The 22,121-nt window shown below is 37.2% G+C and overlaps 2 protein-coding genes and 1 pseudogene across 3 annotated transcripts; all 3 read right to left on the bottom strand.

The window, feature by feature from the left end:
- LOC113674666 (ryncolin-1-like) lies at nucleotides 1–2,915 on the bottom strand (annotated as a pseudogene). The gene is made up of 4 exons (XR_016185326.1): nucleotides 2,750–2,915; nucleotides 2,416–2,533; nucleotides 1,913–2,180; nucleotides 1–1,195 (listed from the first exon to the last, which is right to left on the bottom strand). The product of XR_016185326.1 is annotated as a ryncolin-1-like (transcript).
- A 5,716-nt stretch (nucleotides 2,916–8,631) lies between these two features.
- Nucleotides 8,632–20,640, bottom strand: LOC113674667 (microfibril-associated glycoprotein 4-like). Its single transcript, XM_089202062.1, has 7 exons — nucleotides 20,331–20,640; nucleotides 19,279–19,368; nucleotides 18,793–19,049; nucleotides 18,625–18,683; nucleotides 11,694–11,773; nucleotides 10,709–11,092; nucleotides 8,632–10,194 (listed from the first exon to the last, which is right to left on the bottom strand). Exons 2-7 carry the CDS (start codon nucleotides 19,364–19,366, stop codon nucleotides 9,932–9,934), a joined length of 1,131 nt encoding a protein of 376 aa, XP_089058188.1. The 5' UTR covers nucleotides 19,367–19,368; nucleotides 20,331–20,640; the 3' UTR covers nucleotides 8,632–9,931.
- LOC149047795 (uncharacterized) lies at nucleotides 16,497–17,911 on the bottom strand. Its single transcript, XM_089202057.1, has 2 exons — nucleotides 17,444–17,911; nucleotides 16,497–17,354 (listed from the first exon to the last, which is right to left on the bottom strand). Exons 1-2 carry the CDS (start codon nucleotides 17,694–17,696, stop codon nucleotides 17,122–17,124), a joined length of 486 nt encoding a protein of 161 aa, XP_089058183.1. The 5' UTR covers nucleotides 17,697–17,911; the 3' UTR covers nucleotides 16,497–17,121.
- Nucleotides 20,641–22,121: the final 1,481 nt, after the last annotated feature.

Here is a 22,121-nt window from a genome sequence, read left to right as displayed (position 1 = left end):
TGAAAATATATTTGTATTCCGTGGTCCCTTTTCTGTTTTGTTTTTACTTTTTTTTCAATATTTTTTATTGGTTTTTATCGAAATTCCTTTGCAGGTGAGAAAAGAGATTCCCAGTTAATCTACCAGTATAAACATAGGTCGAATTTTGGAAAAATTTCAAAAGTTCCACGGTAGCGACTGGTTCAGACGTCAATTATTTTACCTTTTCTTGCAGCGCCATATAGAGAATATTGGTCTATGGTCGAAGATGAAGACTTGAAGAAAAAATTCCAGGCCCGTACGGGATTTGAACCCATGACCTCTGCGATACCGGTGCAGCGCTCTACCAATTGAGCTAACAAGCCAACTGGGAGCTGGTCAATGAATTGGGTACAAATAAACATCCGAGTGAATGAAGATTTAGATATATGAAAATTCACATATTTGCACTGCGGTGGAAAGATGAAATTAGAAGATCCTCGCAGCTAAGAACACTACTGAAACTAGTCGTTGTACAAATAAACATCCGAGTGAATGAACTAGTTTCAGTAGTGTTCTTAGCTGCCCCCAGGCTATAGAATGTCCAACCCATAAATTTTAAATTGAGTCCATTAGTTTCTGTTTTTTGAGAAAAGATTAAAGACGCATTTTTTCAGAGCTTCTTATGATTAACTGTCCAACTATGATAAGGAGCTTTTTGCATGTACCGTTATATAGATTAACTTATCATTACTATTATGATTATTACTATTATCGGTTAACGGGCCGATTTTACACAATCAACTATTCCTATTTTGAAAAACGTGCACAAAGAAGCAAGAAAAACCTAAATAACATTACGCTAAGCTCCAATGTAAGAATGATTATTTAACGCTGAATATACTTGGTCGAGACACTGGTTTTTTTGTTAAGTTGGTACCGTTTCATTGTTGTGCCATAAACATGACAGTTCAGAAATCCACTGGTCTTATTTTCATCTCGGTTCTCTTTAGAGAGTTATGATGATTTTTCCAGTGAAACCAGTTCACTCCGTCAGCAGTGGAGGAGTGACTGCCATGAAGATACAAGCCATTGAGATTTGAGTGGTGACATCTCTTGTACCACCAGGCTCCTTTTTACCTAAGGGCGCAGTTGATACTCTCAGAGTTGTCATTATCTTGATCTTTAGTGGTGAATGGCATACCGCGATGCAAAGCAAGAGAGTCACCAGAATTTCCTAATAAAATGAACCGCACTATGAGTATTACGTTTGACCAACAATGAGCAGTTCGTAAAGCAGAACAAATCTTGAAATATCAGATAAGTATAATTTAACAATAATGATATGGAACAAAAGCATTCTAATTAATAACTACGATTCATGTCGGAGATTCTTGGGATTGAATGACGCAATATGATAATGCCAATAAATACGTTTCCCGAGACACTCATTAGAGTTGGATTAGCTATAGTTCGCCAGGTTAATTGTACATGCTCCACCGGCGAAGACCTCTGGGCTAGTAAACGTGCGGTATGCGCTGTCCAGGATTGCATATCAATGAGCTGAGGGTACTCTTTTGTCTTCCAAAGCCATCGATTTTAAAGACGTTTAGGATATTTACATTACTCAGCACTCTCCTCCCCCCTTCTTAAATAACTAGAAAAGAAGAGATGAAATGACAGTTCTACCTGAGTAAGAACCAAGGATCAGTTCGTTCTTGTCATTCTCACTCATAACACCAAACATCTTACACTAAGCATAAGTATTTTTTCATTTAAAGTCTGCCAAGTCCACACGTAGCATGTTATTTTCACATGAGGTCAGGCGGTGAATCTTGTCCAGTCCGAGCCAAAACTGACCATTCATTCCCCCCTTCCCCCCACCACTTTTGAAATTGTACAAAATTCGACCTATGTTTTAATAACAAAATAAGACAAAAAGATACTGTTTTACCTGAATAACTACCAGGTGTCAGCTTGTACTTGTCATTCTCACTCATAACACCAAACATGTTATACTCAGCATAAGCAGTATTCCCTTCAAAGTCTTCCAAATCGACACGCAGCTTGCTGTTATTAGATGGGGTCAAGCGGTAAATCTTGTCCATTCCGAGCCAAAACTCACCACTCAGGTCACCAAAGCCATGTTTATAGTCGGTCCAGTTACGGTAGAAATCAACCAATTTCTCCAGCTTTGTAAATTTCAGCACAATTTTTCAGGCCTACAAACAAATGAGAAAATTGTAGGATTCAACGCCGCGCACACAAGAGACTCTTGATGGTAGATCGTGTAAGGAGTAAAATTTCAATAATTTCTCAATAGTCTACAGTGATCAATTTACGAATGATTTCAAATCTACTTCGTTAACAGATTTAAAAAACAACTGGTAAATTACCCAATTTCAGTAGTTCATTTAAACCAAGAAGATTAGTGTATGAAAATGCAATTTATGAGACCATGCAACTAGCAGTTTTCTCCACTGAATCCATGACGACAAACACAACGAAAACCTTTACTAGTGAATCCAGCTTGACAGATGCCATTGTTCAAACATGGACTGCTACTGCAGGAATTCTGTTAATAAAAAAACAAAATAAACTTTGTGCAACTTTTCCTTACATCAATAATAAGATCACTTGACCGCCAAGAAATGAACAACCTCCTCTGATGGATGACAAACTAAACCTTTTGTAGCTTTCCCTTTAATCAAAAATAAGATCACTTTAACATGAAACGAGGAGAAATTATGTGTATAACACCCCTCAGGTTGGTAAAAATGTGAAATTTTACCTCGATTGCAAAATATATGCAACCTGGTTTATTCACAAGAAGAAATGTAGCATGGTTTTCCTTGGTGGCGTTGTTCAACTCGCATTTTTGGTTTCCTCCTTCTACAGGTCCAACATTAATGGATACGCAATCAGGCTCCATATAACACATCACTTTGCAGCTTCCCACATTGCCTGGGGAGAGCAAAACGAATAGATTTACTCGTCCAGGTTATCGCTTACTCGAACAATTTTTTATCGTCGCTTGGTAAAGATACACCTGCAAGCACACTATTTTACCAAATTACTGCATGAAAACCCGCTTTATCAAAGATGAGCTAACCTGCGGAAAGGATTTGTTACGGAAAATATCCGAAAATTTTTCATGGCGTTAATTACCACACTACAATATCTTTGACTCGTTTGTTTCAATTTATCAATAGGATCCTTAGAAGCGCATATTCTAAGGGCTTTTTTGAAACACGGTGAAAGAAAAAATATCCAATAGTCTCTCTTTATATGCATTAGTGATGAGTTAGAAAATATGTGTTTTCCTAAAGATTATTTGCATTGGCCTAGTTCTTCTAATGGATTCGAGGGAGCAGCGCCAGAAAAATGAAACACAAGAAATTTAATAATAGTGTAATTATACTCACCAGTGTAACAAAAACATTGTAGGAAGGTTAGTCCAAGAAAAATATAGATATTGCCAATGATAGCTTCAAGGAAAAACCTGAACTGCATTGCTATACTGAAATTGAAAATTATAACTCCAAGGTATATATTATGATCATGACCCTATGAAAGTCGTCTCAAATTATTAAACTTTCTGTTTTCCTATAAATTTAAATGCTAACAAAGGTCATACAGTTGTTCAGCATATATTTGTCAGCTATTTCTACTAAAATGAACTCTTCATAACCTCGAAATTTCGGTAACAAATATATTTTTAGTACTATTTTTGTACGCCGTTCTATTGATGGGTTTTTTCATTACCTCTTTTTGGAAATATGATCATTGGGGGAACTTCTCCTAAGTAAAAAAAATTCATCATACAATGATCCACTTACATAATTTAGTTGTAGAAATAGTTGCAGCAGCAGCAAAAGCAGTGGCAATAGTGATCATTATAGTAGAAGTACAAGGAAATATTGATATCCTCTTGTAGAATTATCAATAGTAGTTGTAGAAGTAGTAGTAAATAGTAGTAGTAGTAGTATCTCCAACAGTGTAATTTGAAGAACTAAAAAAAAAATGATCTTATGGTGAAGAGCAGTACAAATACACCCTGCTACGCTCCCTTATACGAAGACAAACAAAGTACTTTGAAATTCAAGTTCTAATCCTTTGTGAAATTGTGGATTAACGGTAAGGTTGACTAAAGTGCAAAAATGAAAAAAAGTTATGAAATGATATATAGATTCTTGGTCAGCAATCCTGCAAATAACTCTACATATTTCACTGGACGAGAGCATAGTAGTTAGTATTAAACATGGACGCGTAAGTTTTCCAGGACTCGTTTTGCTCAACACTTTCTGCCACTTTGCCATTTAAAGCGATTCCGAATCGGAGAACATGACACTCGTATGTTTTATTAATTTGCTTGATACAAATTTTTTAAGCCGCAACAAAGTTTGAAGCGGGTTTCCTACCCTCTTTTCGCTCTGTATTACTTCTCTTCTTTACTGTGTTACCTGAAAACTTCATTTCTCTTAGGCAACCAGGATGAAGAAATAATATCTTGGAAATTATTTACATTGACTAAAAACCCGAAAACCTAATCAATTGCGGTCTTGTACTCCTGTTAAAACAGGCTGTTATTAACGACAAGATAACTTAGTTCTATCAACAGAGTTTATAATGCAAATTGGTCCCCGTAAAGGGTTTCTAAGGCTACCTTTTCGAACGCCCCTTACTGAGAGCGTTATTGATGACATCATTTTCATCGTCGATTGACAAAACTCTTGTGAATACCTTGACCCTCTTGCAAAAAATGAACCGGTACAAACTAAATATAAACGATAACGAGCAATAAAAGCAGAAGTCTGATCATATATTTAAATTTGTTTAAATTGCAAATGAAAGCGTCAAATTCAATTCTGTTGGTCTTATTTTCATCATTCTCTGTTCTTTTCAGAGACGCGAAATTGTTCTTCCAGTAAAACCAGGCCACTGCGCCCCGGGAAGAGTGCTGTCCTTGATAATAGAAGCCATTTAGGTTGGAGGTATAACAACTGCGATACCACCAGGCTCCGTGCTGGATCTCACTTGCTCTTTCAACAACACCATTCGGATTGACAATTGACAATTCAAGAGATAATTTCAAAGAACTTATTTTAACAATACTGATATGTCACAAAAAAATCTTGATTTGAGTGTGGAGATGCATCTTCGAGAAACGCAGAGAGGTGTGAAAACTTAAAAAAAGATTTTCAAAAATAACGATAATACTGATAATGATAATGGTGTAAATAATTATGATAGCAATAACAGTGATAATGACAATGAAATTGATGATGATAATGACATTGATGGCGAATACACTTCCAGTAGTTACTCACCAGCTTGTTTCTCAGAGTGTGCTTTAAAGTCTGAAGAAGAGGTTGGGCCGTCAAATGTAACAACTATTATAAAAAAAAAGCTCGTATTTTTGTCCCACTGGGCATGATCGATCAGTGAATACCTTTACATAGTGCGCTGTCGAAATTATACATCGATGTGGTTGAGATTATTTGTTATTTTTGTTTGGTTTGTTTCTTTGTTGTTTGGTCATACAATACATCAAAGACAGGCAAATCATCAATTTTAATGATGTACACAGCGTCTCCTCTTCCCCAACTTTGTAAATGTCAGCACAGTTTTTCTTTAGAGCTGTGAATGAACGACAAACTTTTCAGGTTTATGTCCTACACATCATTCGTCCTTTTACTGGTTTTTCATTTCAAAACAGACGGATTTTGTTACCACCGTTAATAGACGTATTTTTGCTCTCTCTTCTGTAAAATAGTTTCTTTGATCCAATGTGACGCAGAAACAGTCTCAGGTTGTTGATACAAGAACCTTAAACATTGTGATACAAGAACCTGGGCTTTCGTCCTAGACAACTTACAAGATGTATTCCGAGTTTCGGTATGACGTGTTCATTAATTCATCTTTAGTGGATCATAGTTTTTCCAAGAAGTCAGATTTGATGAATTTCCATATCCCCTTAAATGATCCGAAATACCGGTAAGTCAATTAATTATCTAAATTAAAAAACAGTCTCTCCACTGTGAATATATAATTCAACTAACCCAAGAGGATTAGTGAATGAAAACACCATTTGTACTGTTTAGCTTTGAACTGGCAGTTATCTCAACTGAATCCATGACGACAAACGCAACGAAAACCTTTATTGGTGAATCTAGCTTGACAGGTGCCATTGTTCAAACATGGGCTGCTACTGCATGGATTCTGTTAGGAAAAAAAAGTTTAAGACCTCAGCCTAAAAAATGAAACAATTTCATTTGTGTGTAGCCTTCTTTATTCACAAGAAGAAAGGGAGCATGGTTTTTCTCGGTTTCGTTATTCAACTCACATTGTTGGTTCCTCCTTCTACTAATCCAATATAGATTGACACACAGTTAGGCTCCATATAACACATCACTCTGCAGCTACCTTCACTGAACACTTCTGCACTCCTCATCACGTGATTTCTCACGGCCATGTTTGGTATTGGGTCCCAAAGTATGATGTTTCGACAATCATCACCTGTGCGAGAGAAAACGAATCAACCTAATTGTTTAGTTTTCACTTACTCGCGCTAATTTCTTATTTTGACTCACTCACCACTGTTCCATTAAATTACTGTTCCACGGCATGTTTTTGTTGAATTCCACCTGTACTGAACAGTCATTTATAGTGGGATCACTCAAACAAAACAAAGAATAATCGTTCAACTAAACTTTAAGCCATATTTGTCCCTTAATTTTGATAGTATTTTGAGCGAGTTTGGTGCATCAATTGGTCAATTATGGCATAAAATGACGTATGTCTCGTTTCTGTATAATTCCCCTATTTCGTGGAACCTGTATTTAGCGTTCAACCCGTATTAAGCGGTCACCAAGCCATTCCCCATGGGTGACCGCTTATTACAGGTCTGAATGTACCTTGTTGCATGAAAACCTTACATTGTCTTCTCTTAAGGGGGTTTTCATCCCTTGAAAATTCAATTTTAAGTGTTTGGTTTTCATTTCAAAATTTAATCTTTGTGGGTGAATTAACCTATGGCAAAGAAATGTTACGGACAATTATGGGAATATTTTCAAAGCGTTAATAACCGCACTACAATACATTTGAATGGTTTGTTTTTATTCATGAATTTGCTCCTTTTATGCGCGTATTGTGAGGAGGGTTTTTTGCAAACACGATGAAGAAACACGTTGTCTAATGGTCTGCAATATAAATATGTGTTTTGTAGCTTGTTTGGTTTTCATCGTTATTTGTTTCTTGTATTCCGGATAATAGGAGACATTGTGAATTAGATTAGGTGTATCTGCTTAGAGATTTTGGCTTTGATCATAAGTACTAGCAGTGGCGCTAAAAAAATAAGACAAAAAAAAGTTAAAAGCGGAATTATACTCATGATCACCTGTGCAACAACACGGTGTGAAGATTTTTCCAAGAAAATTATTGAGATTGTCAATAATAACCTCAAGGATAAACTTCAAGTGCATTGCTATAAATTGAAAAAATATAGTTTCAAGGTAAAAAAAAGTGGCTATATCAAATTTGTCCTGAGTAATTAAACATTCTGTTTACTATGAATTTGAATGTGCAGGCCTTCAGCATTTATCCTCAGCTATTTCTACTTCACAGAAATCTTAATTATCACGATATTTCGAAAACGAGTACTTCATTTAGTTATATTATCGCAAGTATCGACGTCATCATGCTGACGGGCTTTTTCATTTCCTCACGTGAAAAATGGAAGCTTAGTGGAACTTCTCGCTATTAAATATTCATTTAGGTGAGTAAGTTAACCGCTGCAAAAGGCATAAGAAGAAAAAAATAACGGATCCGTAGAAATTACAAGTCATGTAAACCCTATTAAATTATCAATTTTCTACTCCACTCTCCCAATTTATCGTTAGGTTAGTTACAATATTTTAAAAAGTTTCGGTTAAAACGGAAATGGAATACATTACGCTTAGGACATTAGTTTAAAGTTGTTGTCATCTCTAGCCTTTGTTTTTCCTTTCAGCAATAAGTGAGCGTAAATTATTTTACACTCGATTTTTCTCCATTGATCAAAACATGTGATAAATGTCAAATAGACGTGCCTGAAAGTTGGCTTCAGTATTTTTGTGGCTCTGTCTGTCAGTCTACAAGCAGACAGAGTTGGTAGCAGGCCAAATAAATTTTTGCCGTTTGTATTAGACAGACATGCTACCAATGAAATGTTAGTTGGCATTTGAAATTCAAAGTTTAATTATTTTTCTTTTTTATAAGGTAACCAACCTCTCCAGTGCGACGTAATAGAATCCTTCGTTATATACATGAAAATAATAAGTTTGTGGCAACTTTGACCGTAAGAATGCGATAGAATGTACTGAATTGTTAATTGGTTAGATTCTCGGTATATTATTCAGAATTTTTCAAAATTATATATGCCATTAACAAAACTGGTCAAAGCGATATTAATAAGTAGCTCAAAAAGATATTTCTTACCTTCTGATCAATAATATGTTTTTCGTAGTTTGATTCCGTGTTTGCTTCGTATCAGGAGTGAAATCGTGTCTTATTAACCTCTACATTCTCTCTCTGTTTGTCGATGGATTTCTTCGTTTCTACAATCCACATCAATAAACTGATGGAGATTTTACTATATAGCAGATGACATTCAATGTTCTATTCACGTCTTAATCGTTTTTTAAATTCTTTTTATTGTATTGTTACGCGGTCATTAATATCCATGTCTATATTTGCAAATTAGTGTTGCAAAGATCGCTAGGGAGAATTGGACTTTTCTGCGCTAAGTTTTGGCGAAATGTAGAGTTTGGCAGAAAGTTGGAGGATTCCATTTCCAATTCTCCCCGGTGATCTTTGCGATCCTAATTTGCTAATTTAGACGCACAAACTACTCATTCTGCGTATAGCATTATTACACTATGTACATGTTCTGATGAACCCTATCTCGTCTTACCTATTACAATGAGCATATCAAGCACGCTCAAATCGTGACCAGCAGAGGTAACTCTGCATTGGATAAGGAACATTTTCATTTTGATAGCGTTGTTATGTCACAAAAGAGTGAGTTATTGTTTTGCTCCCGTTCTGATAATGAAAATAGGAAACCAGAAGCCAAAAATTATATACTAGAAATATTATCTATGAGTGTCCTGGAGAGAATGATGGCTACATGTTAAAAATTCGCTTTTTGTCTCCTTAAGCTAGTAAAAATCCGAGACCAAACATTAAAAAAATTAGAGCACGTATTACCCAGAGAGAAAACTTAATCCTCTACTGGGTACCGCGGGGCTTGTATCTGGGTTTATCACCCTGACGTTTTGCTAAGTCAGGCAATGAAACTGAACAAAATGTTTCACATTAGCAATGTTTCCTTCGCGTGGTGCATACACCATGTGTAACTCAATGAAGTATGTTGTAATACAAAACGAGTTGATACTACATAATACGAATGAAACATCAGAGACATCGTAAACAAAATCCTTATCGGTTGAATGATCTATACTACCGATTCAACTTTTCAAGTCCTGATTTGAAAAACGTAGCAAGGACCACAATCAATTCCCCAGAAGCTTCCAAGAGAAATTATAAAAGATTATGCTCACACAGAAGCAAACAGAAGTCTAAACAAGCTTGAAAGATTAAAACGGTAGGTACCAACTTATTGGTGATTATTTAGTACTGAACATAAATTCATACCAGGCCAACAGGGTTACCCTACCTAGCGGACTAGGCGGATTACCCCACCTATAATGCAAACGTGATCAAGATGAAATAAGAGATTATATGGACAGCGAGGTTTTATTTACCCCACCTAAGCGGGTTACTTTCGATCACCTACCTGAAGTCCCCCACCTCTGCATAAACAGGCCCTAGTCAGTTATTGGTCAATACAGAACATAAATTCAAACATAATTGAGTCGTTGGTTTTTTTCAAAATAGTACTGTGCTAAAGTTTTGCAATAAAAATGATAGTTCAGAAATCCACTGGTCTTATTTTCATCTCGGTTCTCTTGAGGGAGTAATGCCGCCCTGTCCAGTCCAACCAATTCACGCCATCAGCAAAAGAGGAATGCTGACCGCCATAATAAAACCCATTCAGATTCGAGTGGTGGCATTTTTTGTACCACCAGGCTCCTTTGAACTTAATGGCGCAGTTATCATCATGATTATCATTATCTTGATCTCTTGTGGTGAATGGCATATTCCGATGCAAAGCGAGAGAGTCACCAGCATTTCCTGACAAAGTGAACAATGTTATTAGCATTCACAATTAACATTACAAATCAAAATTTTATACGGCCTATAGTAAACCGTTAAATGAGTAAAACAGATCAATTTAGCGATAATGAAATTAATTAAAAAATATATCTGTGAAATGAATTGATTCATGTAGTAATGCTTATAGGTATATTCGTCGAGATACTTAAAAAGGCTTTTATTCAAATTTGATCATTGTCTGGTGTACGCCGTCCAGGATTGCATGTTGATGAGCTGACTGAGGTTTTAGTAATTCATTTTTTTTTTCGTCCATTGCAAGCTATCGATGTAAAATGATTTAACCATTTTTTCGGAAATTCGTACTTCCCCATAACGGCAGCATCAGCTTAACGCGTTTAACCGAAACCACCTTTTATTTCCCCACGCTCGATCATTCTTCTCTATTTGTTCAAGCCCTTGAGTTTACTAACATACTGATTTTAACACTACCGCTCCCTTCTTAATCTAAAAATAAAAAAACTTTTTGTTTCACCTGAATAATCACCAAGGGTCATCTTGTGCATGTCATTCTCACTCATAACACCAAACTTGGAATACTCGGCATAACGAGTATTCCCTTCAAAGTCTTCCAAATCCACACGTAGCATGTTGTTATTATCTGAAGTCAGGCGGTGAATCTTGTCCAATCCCAACCAAAATTCACCATTCAGGTCACCAAAGCCATGTTTGTAATCGATCCAGTTAACGTAGAAATCAACCGAGCCGTTCAGTCTCTTCTGAAACACAGTCCATCCTCCACCCTGCGTCGTTTGGTCACACAATACCTCAAAGGCTTGCAAATTATCAGTCCTAATAGTGTACATACCATCTTCTGTTTCCCCAGCTTTGTAAATGTCGGCACAATTTTTCTTTAGAGCTGTGAATAAATGAGAAAATTGTCAGGTTTGATGTTTAACACATCGTTTGTCCTTTTGTATTATAATTCCAATGCATTTTCATTTAGCTACAAAAGAAAGTAATACTGTTTTTTTCTGTAGAACTAGAATTATTCCAAGGATTCTCCCTTCATTATTTCTCAACGAGAAAAAAATCGTAGATTTCATCTGGCTCTTAAATGTTTAGAACTTTTAAAACGCCTTTTTGTTGCCATGAAACCAGTATTTAAGAATTAGAAAAAAACTGAAAGATATACATTTTTTTATAACCGTAAATTGTGTTTTTTACTCTCTTTTCTGTAAAATGCGTTCTTTAATCCAATGCAATATACTGAGATACAAGAGGATACTTGAACAAGAACCTTAAAAATTAGGGCTTGTGTCCTACACAACTTATAGGATCTATTCGGAGTTCGGGTATGACGCGTTCATTAATTCGTCTTCAGTGGATAATTGATTGTCTAAGGAGTCAAATTTGATGAATTTCCAAATCCCCTCAAATGAACCGCAAGGAGCCAATTACTTCGAACAAAAACAGTAGATCAACGTAAGAAGCTGAGCAAATGACAAGGCAGATTTAACCTTGGCAGTTTTCTCCAGTAAATCCATCGCTACAAACACAACGAAAACCTTTACTGGTGAATCCAGCTTGACAGGAGGGTCTGGATGGGGGTATCTCGAAAACACTAAACACTAAAATTTTACCTTCTATAACATCAAACATTAAAACTTTGGGCTGTTTAACATCTAACACTAAAAAATTCTCTGAAACACTAAAATTGATACAAATGTAACGAGAAACGGCTAAAAAATGCGCCAGATACTGATAACGATAAACGCGGGCATTCAATATGGAATCAGCTACAATTGATTTACATACTATGTCATTTTGATTGCAATTTTGTGTTGTTCATTGTTTATGTCTCTATCATGGAAAATCATTGGAGACTATTTCTCTGCAGAAGGGTACATTATGCTTAACAATTAAAATTTTCCTCTGTCGTTATCACACTTTCGCAAACTTTCATTTGAACAATTTGTTTATTTAATCATCATCATGCTCCTTTTACCTACCGGGAAAAGGCTGTTGCATCCTCACTAGCCATCCTCTTGTTTCTTAGCACATGTATTAGCAGCAAGCAAGCCTTGAATCTAAACTCCCCCTTTCCTTCTTTACGGTTTGTCTCCAAGTCTCTTTAGGTCTACCTCTTCATCGTTTGCTTTCCAGGGTCCAAGGTGGCGCTATTTACGGGTTGTTATGCAATTAACTCTTGATCACAGATTCATCACAAGGTAATGTATATGCGCAGACCCGATAGTGCAAACTCTACAAGTCAAGGCGAAAATGAGCGCGAATGGCGCGCCCGGAGCTGGTGAGTGTTGTTGTGTGGGGGTAGGAGTCGTGATCGTCATCATCCACATCGGTGCCTGAGTCGGTGTCGTATTCATCCTCTTGATCTGGCACTTCAACAACAGCAACTATTTCAATAGTGCTATCGTCCACAAACGTGATACTGGGTGCGTGCGAGTCCCCATCGTCATCTATGATATGCGGAGTAATTTGTTCCATTACTTCTCCTTCGACAGTTGGGTCGTTGTGGAACATTACTTTGGTATGAGGAGGTTGAGTGTAATACACTGCTGGTGGGAGAGCTCCGGCTTTGTCTTTTGTGGTTTCACTGCGCACTGTTCTCTGCCTCACGGGACGAAATTTATCCACCAACTCCTTCATCGCTACTTCAATTAGAGGATCTATCCTTGCAGGTGTTGGAGACTTCATCACTTCAACATCTGCCAACTCCATACTAGATGTTGGAACTGGATAAAACGATTTGTCATGTGTAAAGTATTTGGCACTCCATTTTGTTGTTCTTTTTAATGATTCTTTTGCAATTGTTCCAAAGTCTCGAGCATACTGTAAAGCTGTAAAAGTCTGGTTTTTGAAGTGGGAGACTGCATGAAGGTTTTCAACTATAGTGGTCAGTAATGTACGGAGGTCAACGTCACCAACATAATCCTCATTTATGTTCTTCAAGTTATTTTGCAGTCGTGCCATACCTTGTTCAAGGAGTTCAAACGAGACATGAGTTTTCTTTGACACAGTTCCTTGGGGACCATTTGTTGCTACTGCTTCTTTCATGTTGTAGTGCTGTTTAACTGTAGCAACTGTGCTTTTAATATATTCGTTCACTGATGAAACATTCTTCACAGCATCTTGAAGGGATAGTGATACTGCGTCTACGGTATGAGCACCAATTCCAAAACTGTCGTACAGCTTCCCAAGGGCTTGAAGAAAGGACACTGTCCCAGTAAGCGGTGAAACTATTTTTACCGTTCCAGCAGCTACGTCCGACACCAATATAGTATTCTGGAAACTGCATATTCCGTGGACTTGCGCAAAGGTACAGGTTTCACCAGTTCCATCATTAGTTCCTTCTTTTCCAGTGCCCATCAATGTTTTAACAGTTGAGGTTTTCGGATCGAAGGTCTTGACTTTCCTGTCTACGATGTCAGTGAACACAATTACGTCGCCATAATGACACAGCCTCTTGATTTCACTGCATGAATCGGACGAATTCTGCAGGAGCTGTTTGACGTTTGAATTTGCCAGGTCACAATCGTATGACCCACCTGCATTACCAGATGCAGCCAAGTATGCGGACCCTCTCCACACACAAAGAGATTCAATACTGGAAACGCCATCGAGATAATGTATTTCTCGCATGCTAGTACCAACGACAGCAACTCCATTGCAGCTTACTTCCAACTGAATAATCCTTTGGTGCTCGTCATCCGCACATAAAAGGATGTCTGTACTCGCCACACAAATTGACGTTGGTTTTACTAAAGGCGTGTTAAGCTGGATGATTTCTGGGTTCTTAACTTGTGCAGCTAAAGCTTTTAAATGTGTCGCGAGTCGCTTCCGAAGAATTGGCACTGTGCCATCCTGTGATAAACTAAAACGACTCAGCTGTGAAAGTAGTTCTGCTCGCGATTTCAGGCCCTCCGGCTTTAAACGTACTTTGCCTTCCAAGTCAATAACACGGATTGCCCCAGATCCTCTTTCAGAAACGAAAACTATACCACTGGTAAAACAAAGGTCCCTTGCATCCTTGAATGTCTCTTTCCGAACGTGAACATCAACTGGTTGATGCAAACGTAATTCCACGAGACGAGCCTCTTGAGATTCGAAGTCATAGTCTAACACAAGCACTTTTCCTTGAGCCCCACTTTCAATCGCAATGGGTCTTTTGCATATCCCACTCTGATTGGATTTCCAAAAGCGATACTTTTCTGGAACTATTGTGTGGACGACCAAACTTATTCCTCTCAGTACCTCTAGTACCGAAGTTCTAGTAAGGCGCACGATAGGTTCTACAGCCATCCGATCTTTATTCCTTACGCAGTCCAGGGTCAGCATTTTTCGTAACTTCTTACGTACATCAGGGCCAGCAGAATCGCGGAGTGTTCGAATTAGAACTAGACTACTCTTCGCGCCCTCAAGATCAATGAACCAGTTGGCCCAGCTGCATTTCATACTCTTGCCAAGATGAACCACATCTGGCAGGGCGACAAGAAGCGAAAGTTCAATAGGTAATGTACCATCTTCGGCCATAGAGTGTAGATTTGACAACGCCTTCTTGTTACACTCTTCACAATCAGTAATTACTGTTGCAGCAAGAAACCTGTTACACTTTAGTCCTTTTTCTAAACACCGGTTACAAGCCCTTAAGGAAGGAATGTGTGAGACCTGGCCATTTTGTTTACAGGCTGAGCAAACAGATTTGAGCTTAAGACACTCATCACAGCTGCTAAAGCAAGAGGGCATGTCATTTGATACAATTTGACTTACAGACGCCTGGAGCTTCAAACACATTTGGCAAGTTTGCAAGGTCTTAGCTGTGTCTTGTATAGATTTGAGGATTTCTTCACCAGTTACTGATTTGGGGCGATAGTACACACCAACTGGAATTGATGAGCCGTTGTCCAGTGATGTACCTACAACCACTTCGGCGCTTGTTAAGAGCTTTTTTTTTATTTCCTCAGGATCAGAAATGGAGTTGCTGCTGAAATTATTTTGGTCTATTTGAGTTGTTAGCCCAACCATCATTTTCTGAAGTGAATCATATTCTAGGCCAGGTTTTAATGCAGTTCCACCAATAGCTTGTGACAATGGTATAACGTTCAACTTGTCTGTAGAAACAAGCGCTGGCAAATCAGCTTGTCGATTGAAGGCAAAGGAATACAAGGACAATAGATGCGGTTTTATCACCCCACTGCTGGCTGTAGTATAACCAGCTTGAAAGCGTTTTGACGAATTTGTTGACGGACCGCAAAGATTGAAATCAGAAAATGTGTTGAATTCTTTCAGTCCCCCTCTCCCAGTTCCAAAGAAACCAGGCCCTGTCACAAAATTTCGTGTCCGACTACCTCCGAGATACTTGATAGTGTCAAAAAACTCGCACACATCTCGGTCCCATGTGAAATCTGAAGCAGACTTAGGATCAACTAGAGCGAAAGATGTAGTGTTGTCAATAAATTTGTAGTAGAGACAGTCTTCCGGGATCTTTCCTTTCTCAAGAAGTTGGTTGAGTTTAATAGCAACTGGATGGGCATTCTCCACACACCTAGAAGAATAAACGTACACAAACGTCTAAATGCGCAAAGACCACACACAGACCAATGCTAACAATTTGTCAATTCTCATAAATTATAGTGCAACAACATTTCCCCATTACGTAAGCAACCTCAACAAAACTCGCAAGCTTAGAGTTGGAGCCAATAGAAACTACAAGATCAAACACAAATGGACCATCTGTCCTCCATCTTTCTAGTTACATAAACACTCACAAGTTAAAACATGTCAAGTCATCATCCACGTTCGCATCGCTTATCACATGACCCTCCGGATCCTGTGTTGAATCTTTCTGGTCAACATAGCCAGCTTCATCAAAAGCACAATGTGTTTCTTCATCCCATGATTCAATACATGAACTGACAGTCTCATCATGGCTTTGAGACAAGTCTGCGGATTCTTCCAAATCTTCGTTTAGGTAAACACTATCACTGTATAAGGAAATTATCACATACATGTATTATAGTTTTCGCAACATATAGATTCATTTCTGGTCATTGTTCATTGTGTTCACAGTATCAGCCAGTATCAGGAATTTCAAAAGGGGAACAAAGAAGAACATATATAACATTGGGACACTACAAGCAATGGAGAATACTCCAGATATTAAGCTTTGTAATGGATTTTTGGTATCATAATACAAATGCCAATTGTTTTTAGTAGTTCCACTATTTGCTAACTGCCATGCAATTATATTTTGGCAAAATATGATTTTCTTCTTACACATGAAACACACGTGCAAACATCAATTTGAAAAACATAAACTGCTTTATTTCATTAAGTTCAAAATATCAACAAAAACTATGCATTAAGACTCTATCAGCAGTACTACAAATGCTGGTCAAAGACATTGGTTTTGAGATCTAAGGAAAAAGCTAAACAATCTTTGTGTGTACAACAAATATTATCTATTGGTACATGGTAATGACATGTCTATGCATGAGTTCTATAATAATCTAGATTTTCATCCAAAAAAAAGTTCTTTTATACAACAATATATTCTTCAGTAAGGTTTTTACTTGTCAGAGCCTGTTTCTATGGCATCAGCACCAGTAAAGTCCTCCTGCTCATCTTGTGACATGGAATTGCTGCTTGATGCTGAAGAAAGTCGTTCACAATTTCCTTTTTTCCAAAGGCTGTCCAGGGTGTGGTTGTTTTTCACTAAACGCTGTGCTTTCTCGTAATTTCTTTGGCACTTATTGAATGTGCTACAAAGGACAAATTTTTAGCAAAGGTGAACAGTGTATTCCTAGGTTTACATTTCTCCACCATGGGGATTATTGAAAAAGTGATAAGGGAAGTTCAACTTAATTATAAACATTCATTAGTCTTTTAGAAGATCAGCTGAATACAAAAGACCAGAGTTACTATCACCTAAATACACTCGGAATTATTATTTTTTCTTATTCTGAGTACTGAAACATGTGATCTGCAGTAATGATATTGGTAAATTAAAAATATTTGTTTAAACTTACTGATTTTGAAGTAATTGACCTTCCCTTGGGTGGTTCTGCTGGACTTAGTACTGATAAAATACGGTTTCTTGCAGACTCCACAAGTAAATTTCACCTCATTAAGAGCTGAGCTTCCAGCAAGCTTCCCTAAGTCTAAGCGAGATAAAAGTAAACACATAAGTAAAGGTAAAAGTACAAGTAAAAGTAGAAATTCAAAAACCACCTATTTCATTAAAATTTACCTGCTTGAAGCTCATCTAATTCATGCCTCTGACGCACATTTCTCACAACTTTATTGTCTCGCAAAATATTTTGAACTGGTTCTTTATCTTCCAGACATTCTTGTCTTCTTTTCCTACTTCTATTTCTCGCAGAATCTGATGCTCCAGGCTCATTGTCTGTGATGGCAATTTCTAGATCTTTATCTTCTGAAGAACTTGTTGAAGTACCAAGAGGTTCTTTAGGAGTTTGCTTCACACCCGGTACAAGCACCATTTTCTTGTCTGACCAATTAATTATTTTCTGTACCACATGTACTTAAAAAAGATGAAAAAGAGGAAATTTTACTTTAGTATTTCATACTTATAACCTTCAAAGTAATTATCCTTTTCTAAGATCGAATAAGGATAATTTGTAACCCCCAATTTTCTAATACATATGTTGTGGTTATATTTATCATTAGTTCAAAACTTTTTCCTGCACTTTATGAATTCGACAGACCAGTTGTCTACTTACTATTGAGTTCACTTTGGGTTTCGTGAGAAACAAGGAGTGGCACTTCCATCTCCCACTGTTGTTGCGTAAGGATACGTAAATTCTTCGTTTTCCCGTGAGCACTCCTGGCCAGCCGGTACAGTTTCAGCTCGAAATTTCCCATACCCAGCGACGTAGCCATTTGCGAAATACCAAGAAAGTTGATCATATGCTTCCTGGCGTCCGTTAGATTTCTTTGGTCTATACCGATTGGAATTCTACTGCGATGTCTCTCAAAAGCATCTTCCTCGCCACATCTATAAAAGCTGATCAATACTTCCGCAATTCCCGCCGATGCGGACGAGGCGGCCATTTTGCATGCAGAAGTCTGCTGAAAAACCGCTGACCACAGAATGTCTACAGAACTTATGCGCATGAGTACAAAGTATGCATGCTGACCAGTGCGGTTAGTTCTGCGCAGACTCTTCTCCTTTTGTTTCTAGATTGCACGCCTTTATCATAAGAGCTAAGTTTGAACAAATCTTAGTCCTTTTTTCTAATATTATTGCTTTCTCTGTAAAACTTTTATTGACCTTTATTGAGTGAAATCGCTGTTCTAATACCTTTTAACACTTAACACTAAACTTTTTTTAAACGCTTAACATTAAAATTTTACCCATTTTAACACTAAACATTAAAGAAAACGGCCAAATAACACTTGACACTAAACCCCATCCAGACCCTCTGACAGGTGCCATTGTTCAAACACGAGCTGCTGCTGCATGGATTCTGTTGGCAAAAACAAAAGTTTAAAAAGTGGAGGCTGATTTTGCCTAAAAATTGAAACAAGTTCATCTGTGTCTGACTTCCCTCAGTTTGATAAGAATGTGAAATTTACCTCGATTGCAAGATATGCGTAACCTTCTTTATTCACAAGAAGAAATGGAGCTTGGTTTTTCTCGGTTGCGTTATTCAACTCGCAGTTTTGGTTTTCTCCCTCTACTGGTCCAATATTGATGGACACACAATTAGGCTCCATATAACACATCAACCTGCAGCTCCCAACGTTCGGCACTTTTGCACTTTTGATCACGTGATTTCTCATTGCCATATTTGGTTTTGGGTCCCTAAATATGATATTTCGACAAACGTCACCTGTGCGAGAGAAAACGAATCAACCTGTTTTGACTTGGTAAAGAAGCGCATTAAAGAATGTTATCTCAATATCTTATTGCATGTAAACCTTACATAGTCTTCTCTAAGGGGGATTTTTTACGTTATTCGCTCTGATCAGCAGGTAGCGTATAATTATAGTTCTTGAAATAATTTCGTAAACATAGAGGTGCGGTGAAGCTTAAAAAATTACCATGGGAATCATACTCACCAGTGCTACAAAAACATGGCATAGAGATTATTCCAAGGAAAATAAATAGATTGCCGATGGTAGCTTCAAGGTAAAACTTTAACTGCATCGCTATAAATTGATTCGAAAAGTATAACTTCATGGTTAGAATTGTGGTCTCATCAAAGTCGTCCTAAGTCATTAAACATTCTGTTTTCCGATGAATTTGAATGTTAGTAAAGGTCATGCAGGTGTTCAGCTTTTATTTCTCAGCTATTTCTACTTAAAGCAACTCCTAATTATTACGATATTACGGTAACGAAAACTTCGTTTAGTTAGGTGATCGGAAGACTTTATTCTCCTTATGGGCTTTTATCAATTCCTCTCTTTAAATAAATTCAATCAGGTGGAACTTTTCGTGATTAAATATTCATCAAAATAGCTCCACTGCAAAGGCAAATAATAATGAAAATGAAGGATCATAGAAATTTATTACGAGTCATTCACATCTCGGTAAATTATCAATTTTCTACTCTACTCTCCCAAATTATCTCTTGGTTAGTCGTAACAGTTTATAAAGGTTCGATGAAGACTGAAATCGCCGAACATATCGCACTTATGACACTGTTGTAACTTGCGGCAACTGATTTGAGTGAATTTATTTGTACTCGCCAACGATTTGTCTCCACCGATGAAAATTTTTGATAAATATCGGAGGGACGGCCCAAAGTTTGCTTAAGTAGTTTTGTAGCTCTGCCTGTCACAGAGTTGCTAGGCAGGCCAAATAAAATTTTGCAGTTCATATGAAACAGACATGCTACCGATCAAATGTCGGGTGGCATCTGAAATTAATTAATTATTTTCCTTTTTTTCGGAGTCACAAAGCTCTCCAGTACGATTGAACAGAATTCTACGTTATTAATATAGAGTTTAAGTTTGTGGCAACTTTGACTTGTAGAATGCGATAAAATGTAATAAATTGTTACTTGGTTAGATTCGCGGTATTTTGTAAATTTTTTTTTCTGAACTAAGCCTGCAGTCAGCAAAACTGCTCAAAGAAATATTCATAAGCAGCTAAAAGATACATTTCTTACCTTCAGACCAATAATATGCTTCTAGTATTTGATTCCGTGTTTGTTTCGTAACAGAAGTGAAAATCGCATATTGTTTACCTCTACTTAGGTTTTTGAAGTGTTGTAACCATGGTTAGAAAACATAAGCGTTTGATTTTGCTTCTTCCTGTTCAGCTGTTAAAATTGTTTGTAGTCATCAGAACGTAGCTTTTATATTTAACCCTCAGACTGACTGGTTTTATCTTGGTAAACCTGAGTATATTTGAAATACTTCAATAAGGTAGAGGGTTTATGAAAATAGAAGTAAATATTGTGTCTTGATAACCACTATACAGAAGTTTTCGAAGTGTTGTAACTATGGTTACAAAACAAAACGATCTGTTTTTTTTTCGCTGTTCAGCTGTTCAAATTGTTGATAGTCATCAGATCACAGCTTTCATCGTTAACCCTCAGACTGACTGGTTTTGTCTAACTAGTTATATCTTATTTTGACTCGGTAAAGGAACACATCAAAGCACACTATCTTAATACCTTACTGCATAAAGATCTTTCTGTGGCACAGTCCTCCCTATACGCGATTTTCATTTCCTTGAATTTCAATCTAACTGGGAGGTTTTCACCACCTCAAAGTCGTCTTAGTGGGTGAGTTTACCAGTGAAAAGGAAAATTTAAGGAAAACTCGGCAATATTTTCTTGATGTTAATTATGGCTTTTTCAACAAGGTGAAGAAACACGTTGGCTTACAGTCTGTAAATATACATAGGTAATTTATTGTTAACAACTAGAGCAATGGTTGCTCTGACGAAGGGCTAACGCTCGAAACGTCAGCTTTTTTACTCTTTAAAGTGGCCAACTTACGTTTTCAACCTAGCTGTTAACACTAAATTACCTGCTACACGCTCCCACCGAAGCAGCAGCACAGTTTCTTTAGTAACTTACCCCCTTTATTCATTTGTAAATATACATGGCTTGTTTGGTGCCCATCGTAACTTGTCTCCTGCTTTCCCTAATAGGAGACATATTGAGTTAGATAAGGATTGTCTACTTATTAAAGGTTATTTGCTTCGATTGGCGGGTAGACGTTACATAGTTCGTGTAATGGTTTCGAAAAGAACGATGAAACAGAACAGATTTAAAAGCGGGAAATCAAACTCACCAGTGCAAGAGAAGTATGGGGGAAAAGTTGTTCCAAGAAAAATATAGAGATTGCTAAGGAAAAGCTTTCACAGCATCGCTGCAAATTAATAGACATAAATTCAAGGTGAAAATTATGATCGTGGCCATATTAAAGTTGTTGGTGGCTCCCAGATAATAATTATCTCGATCTTTAGTGATAAACGGCATATAAGCCAGGTTATGAATATTTACGCTCAACATGAGAAATTAACAATTTTTTCAACAGCTGAGCTGTTCATAAAACAAAACCTGTGGTGAAATATAAGATTAATAAAATTTAAGAAATTTGACATGAATTGAAAGAATTGTAATTGATCTCTATATGGAAGTAATTTTGCAAAAAAACACTCCCCCTTCCTCACTATTATAGTACTATCAGAGGAGAAATTACCGAATCAAGAGGATTGATTTGATGGTGTTAAAAAGAAAGGACTTAGAAAAGTGAACTTAGTTGCTGAGAAAATAAATCGCTGAGTTTTCATCGAGACGACAAGATATTTCACCTTTCCAATCCATGTGCTTTTAGGACAGCAAAAAGGAAAAAAATGCGAACAGACGTGTTGCTGAAGGTCGAGTGCTCGTGCCAAAACAGCACGTTATTATTAAGATCCTTTTCATTGTCATCGATCAGTTAAA

This window comes from Pocillopora damicornis, chromosome 3 (genome assembly GCF_964200805.1).
Source record: "Pocillopora damicornis chromosome 3, jaPocDami1.2, whole genome shotgun sequence".
Lineage (NCBI taxonomy): Eukaryota > Metazoa > Cnidaria > Anthozoa > Scleractinia > Pocilloporidae > Pocillopora > Pocillopora damicornis.
The sequence above is the reverse complement of the archived record's forward strand: the minus strand, read 5'-3'. Positions and strand labels throughout refer to the sequence as shown.

Bases quoted from the DNA above. Each gene is read 5' to 3' on its own strand.
- LOC113674667 (XM_089202062.1), bottom strand. From the start codon at position 19,366: ATGCAGTTAAAGTTTTACCTTGAAGCTACCATCGGCAATCTATTTATT. The intron at 19,050-19,278 runs GTGAGTATGATT...TCTCTCGCACAG, and splicing joins GCCATGTTTTTGTAGCACTG to GTGACGTTTGTCGAAATATC. The intron at 10,195-10,708 runs GTGAAACAAAAA...TCACTTTGTCAG, and splicing joins GACCCTTGGTGATTATTCAG to GAAATGCTGGTGACTCTCTC.
- LOC149047795 (XM_089202057.1), bottom strand. From the start codon at position 17,696: ATGGTGCTTGTACCGGGTGTGAAGCAAACTCCTAAAGAACCTCTTGGT. The intron at 17,355-17,443 runs GTAAATTTTAAT...TATCTCGCTTAG, and splicing joins ATTAGATGAGCTTCAAGCAG to ACTTAGGGAAGCTTGCTGGA.